Source organism: Coffea arabica, chromosome 10e (genome assembly GCF_036785885.1).
Source record: "Coffea arabica cultivar ET-39 chromosome 10e, Coffea Arabica ET-39 HiFi, whole genome shotgun sequence".
Lineage (NCBI taxonomy): Eukaryota > Viridiplantae > Streptophyta > Magnoliopsida > Gentianales > Rubiaceae > Coffea > Coffea arabica.
In genome coordinates, this window is record NC_092328.1 from 10,151,443 (window position 1) to 10,153,541 (window position 2,099).

The 2,099-nt window shown below is 37.5% G+C and overlaps 1 protein-coding gene across 1 annotated transcript; it reads right to left on the bottom strand.

Moving 5' to 3' along the window:
* Positions 1–309: 309 nt before the first annotated feature.
* Positions 310–1,408, bottom strand: LOC113711761 (germin-like protein subfamily 1 member 14). Its single transcript, XM_027234956.2, has 2 exons — positions 1,228–1,408; positions 310–1,007 (listed from the first exon to the last, which is right to left on the bottom strand). Exons 1-2 carry the CDS (start codon positions 1,346–1,348, stop codon positions 457–459), a joined length of 672 nt encoding a protein of 223 aa, XP_027090757.1. The 5' UTR covers positions 1,349–1,408; the 3' UTR covers positions 310–456.
* Between the last annotated feature and the right edge of the window lie 691 nt (positions 1,409–2,099).

A 2,099-nucleotide genomic window follows, 5' to 3' on the forward strand; every position in this document is an offset into this window, starting at 1 on the left:
CTAGCCAATATGTATTCCTGTTTACATACACTTGCCTTAGAAGTATCAAAAATATTTTGACATGTTAGACCCTAACTAAATGTTTACTGAGAAACAGAAGAGATAACTATAGTGTTTAGCTAACTTCTTTTATCTGATGCCGATTAATTTACGTTTGCCAAATTTTATTAACTCAGTCCTCTACCCGAACAATGTCGAAATCAAGTCGAATCAGTAAAACTCACCAAGGTCGTTATTTTCTAACGCTGTCATCTTCATTTTTTCTTCCGTTTCAACAAAAATAACTTGAACTAAAAAGGAGAGATTAACTTATTTAATAACATATCACTTTATGCTCACACATATAACACAGTTTTATGATATTATCATATCAATCTTTGCAATGCCCTGTGCATACATTGCACAAAAGTCATGCTAGTATAATTAGGACAAATCCATGGATCCTTTCGAGTTGTCTCAAGAAAACTGTGCCTCAAGAGCGTCAATAACTTTCTTGTCAACTTGGAATGCCTTAGTAAGAACAGCTGGAGAAATGGGGGGCTCTGTTCCAAAGACTACATTTGCAATAGTATTGACCCCTGGATTTTGGCTGCTAAAACCGGAAAATGCAAGAGCCTTCGTCTTCCCAAGATTTTGTATGAAGTGAACCAGACCTTGTGGGAACACAAAAACATCTCCTGGATTCAAGACTTTGGTAAAAAGGCGATTTTTCATGTTATTTGGTGGATTTGAAGTGACGAAACTTGCAGCCAGAGTGCCCTCTACTGCAAATATGACCTCGGTTGCACGCGGATGAGTATGGGGTGTGTTTACACCATAAGGAGCGAAGTCGATACGAGCTAGGGAAATTCCGAAAGTGTTGAGCCCTGGCAGATTGTTGACAAGCACACGAGTGACATTAGAACCCACTGGATTGTTTGTATTTCCAGGTATGTTGAATCCCTGGAAGAAGAAATCGTTGGCATTCACAACCTTTGGATCCTTACAAATCTTTCCGTTCACAAACACTGCATTCAAAAAACTAGCTGTCAATAATGTGATAATGCGGAAAAAACAAACCCACATTGCTTTTTGCAAGTCTTACTAGGTATCATGCACAATGTAGTGAAAAATTAAATAAACAAAGAGATAACTTATATGTTAAGGCAAACATGACGGGACACAAAAATCGTACTTAGAATAAAGAAACATGTTTCGCTACATTTTCTGCTAATTAGAAGGAATTACCAGCAGCTTTGGAATCATTGATTGCAACACAAAAATCCTGCAGAGGGCTAGGATCAGAAGCGATGGCAAGGGATGAAAGTAGTGCCATTGCCGCTATGGTTATCAGGAACGGAGCTCCCATGGTAATTGTGGATGAGATCTAGTATTTCTTGTGCTAACTCTTCGGTTGATGGTTCGAGGAATTTGGGCAAAGATTTGAAACTATATATAGGCATATTTCATTCGACAATTCGCCAAGTTTATCTCTCTCACATGAAGAAAATTACACCTGACTGAAACTAGGTCTACAGGTTAGGTCGGTGGCTTTTTAATACTTAAATATTAAGTCGGTAAGATGAATCTTTTCTCAACAACTCGGTACATGCATTTATCTAGCCGAGGCTCTTAGCTGAACTTTCTTTTTTTTCTCTCTATACTTTTCTGGAATCATTTTTTTTCTCAATGTTGTACTAATCCGATCATTTTTCTCCATGGCTGGTCCCTTACTGTGAAAATGTTATACTTCCATTGGCACTTTAGCTTCTTTTAATTAAATTGGTTTGGGCAGAAATTTTAGATTTCTTGCCACTCGATTTTTATGGGAGCATGTTGCACCAAATTTTTAACCCTATATCTTCTTACGGCTAACATTCTGAGCATTTAATATTGGTTTTTCCCTTCCTGTTCCTATGGAAAGTAAAAAAAAAAGAACAATAAAGGTATATACTAATTGGAAGGGTCCCCTATCAGTGTTAATTTCCTGATTAGAGTTCTACTTTAACGACAAAAAGTTTGACAAGTTCGTGATGTAATTCTTGAATCCTCGTCAGGTCTTCCAATAGGTACTCCTTAGAGAGCCCCCTGTGCATACAAGATTAGTACCACTATATCCA